This window comes from Rhododendron vialii, chromosome 1a, assembly GCF_030253575.1.
Source record: "Rhododendron vialii isolate Sample 1 chromosome 1a, ASM3025357v1".
NCBI classification, from domain to species: domain Eukaryota; kingdom Viridiplantae; phylum Streptophyta; class Magnoliopsida; order Ericales; family Ericaceae; genus Rhododendron; species Rhododendron vialii.
The window spans coordinates 33,355,730-33,357,462 of NC_080557.1; the positions used below are offsets into that span (position 1 = coordinate 33,355,730).

Below are 1,733 nucleotides of genomic sequence, written 5' to 3' on the forward strand. Positions count from 1 at the left end.
CTGTATTATTGATAATTAAAAGATTACAATGCTTGGTAAGTCTAATCAAGCCTAATCTTTGCCATAAATAGTAGGATAGGATTACGTCTAATCTTTGCCATAAATAGCTACGATTTGATTACAATATGATACACCAAGATACATTCCATTCAAGCCCCCATCCACCCCCCCCAAACTTGGGATGCGAGAGCGGGAAGCATCGAGAGTTTGCCAAAGAGGAAACAAAACCGGGATGCAGTGTGGGTCTTCGTGAAGAAGTGAGCCAACTGCAACATGGAGGCAACAAAAGGTAAGATAATGGTGGCAGACTAAAGATGCTGACAAACAAAATGGCAATCGATTTTGATGTGCTTGGTACGTTCATGGAAGACCGAGTTGTGAGCTATCTGAATAGCACTCTTATTATCACAATACAACGGCGTAGGAGAAGAGACAGAAACATTCATATCCGAGAAGAGCTAACGAAGCCAAACTATTTCTGAGGTAGCATGAGCCATAGTGCGATATTCAGCTCCAACAGTGGATCGAGCAACAACAGATTGCTTTTTGCTTTTCCAGGAGATTAGGGAATCACCTAGAAAAATACAAAAGCCAGAGGTTGATTTGCGATCACTAATATCGCCTGCCCAATCAGCATCAGCGTAAGCTTGAAAAGTCAAACTAGATGTGGAAGAGAGCAGAAGACACTGATGGAGAGTACCACGAACATAACGCAGAATGCATAATAGGGCGGCCCAATGGGTAGATCGAGGAGTAGAAACATACAGACTCACAATAGGAACAACATGGGCAATGTCTTACTGAGTCACAGTAAGATAAACTAAGCAACCCACCAACTCGCGATATTCAGTAGGATCCTCTAGAGGAACACCATCAGAAGGAGAGAACTTGGCATGGAGCTCAAGAGGAGTATCAACGATTTTGTAATCAGTGAGACGAGCTCGGTGGATAATATCAGTAGCATACTTGAACTGGTCCAGAAGGTACCCCTTAGGGGAAGAAGCAACCTCAATACCCAGAAAAAATCGAGACTCACAATAGGAACAACATAGGCAATGTCTGGCCAAGTCACGGTAAGATAAACTAAGCAACCCACAAACTCGCAATATTCAGTAGGATCCATTAGAGGAACACCATCAGAAGGAGAGAACTTGGCATGGAGCTCAAGAGGAGTACAACGGTTTTGTAATCAGTGAGACAAGCTCGGTGGAGAATATCAGTAGCATACTTGAACTGGCCCAGAAGGTACCCCTTTGGGGAAGAAGCAACCTCAATACCCAGAAAATACCGAAGAGGGCCAAAGTCTTTCATTTCAAACTCACGGAAGAGATGACATTTCACGTCATCAATAGTAGCAGAATCAGAGCCAGTGATGATCATATCATCAACATATAACAATAGAAGAACCATACCATGAGAGGTGCGCCGAAGAAAGAGAGTAGAGTCGTGCATACTAGGCTGTAAACCAATCTTAAGAACCACATCCTGAAAATGGGCATACCATGCACGAGGAGACTGTTTCAAACCATAGAGAGCATGACGTAGGTGCAAAACAAGACCAGAGGGATGAGAAAAGCCAGGAGGAGGACACATATAAACTTCTTCAGAAAGGTACCCGTTAAGAAGCGCATTCTTCACATCTAACTAGTAAAAAGGCCACTGATGCACAGCAGCAATAGATATCAAAGTCCGAACAGTGGTCATTTTGGCAACAAATGCAAAGGTCTCCTCAT

The 1,733-nt window shown here is 43.3% G+C and overlaps 1 protein-coding gene across 1 annotated transcript; it reads right to left on the minus strand.

Annotated features, from left to right (window-relative positions):
- Nucleotides 1-458: 458 nt before the first annotated feature.
- On the minus strand, nt 459-1,123 carry LOC131330852 (uncharacterized mitochondrial protein AtMg00810-like). Its single transcript, XM_058364589.1, has 3 exons — nt 1,037-1,123; nt 834-989; nt 459-686 (listed from the first exon to the last, which is right to left on the minus strand). The coding sequence occupies exons 1-3, from the start codon at nt 1,121-1,123 to the stop codon at nt 459-461; spliced, it is 471 nt and encodes a 156-aa protein (XP_058220572.1).
- Between the last annotated feature and the right edge of the window lie 610 nt (nt 1,124-1,733).

Coding starts and splice junctions, on each gene's coding strand:
- LOC131330852 (XM_058364589.1), bottom strand. CDS start 1,123: ATGGATCCTACTGAATATTGCGAGTTTGTGGGTTGCTTAGTTTATCTT. Junction 990..1,036: donor TTGCCTATGTTGTTCCTATT/GTGAGTCTCGAT, acceptor TCTTCCCCTAAG/GGGTACCTTCTGGACCAGTT. Junction 687..833: donor CTACTGAATATCGCGAGTTG/GTGGGTTGCTTA, acceptor ACTCTCCATCAG/TGTCTTCTGCTCTCTTCCAC.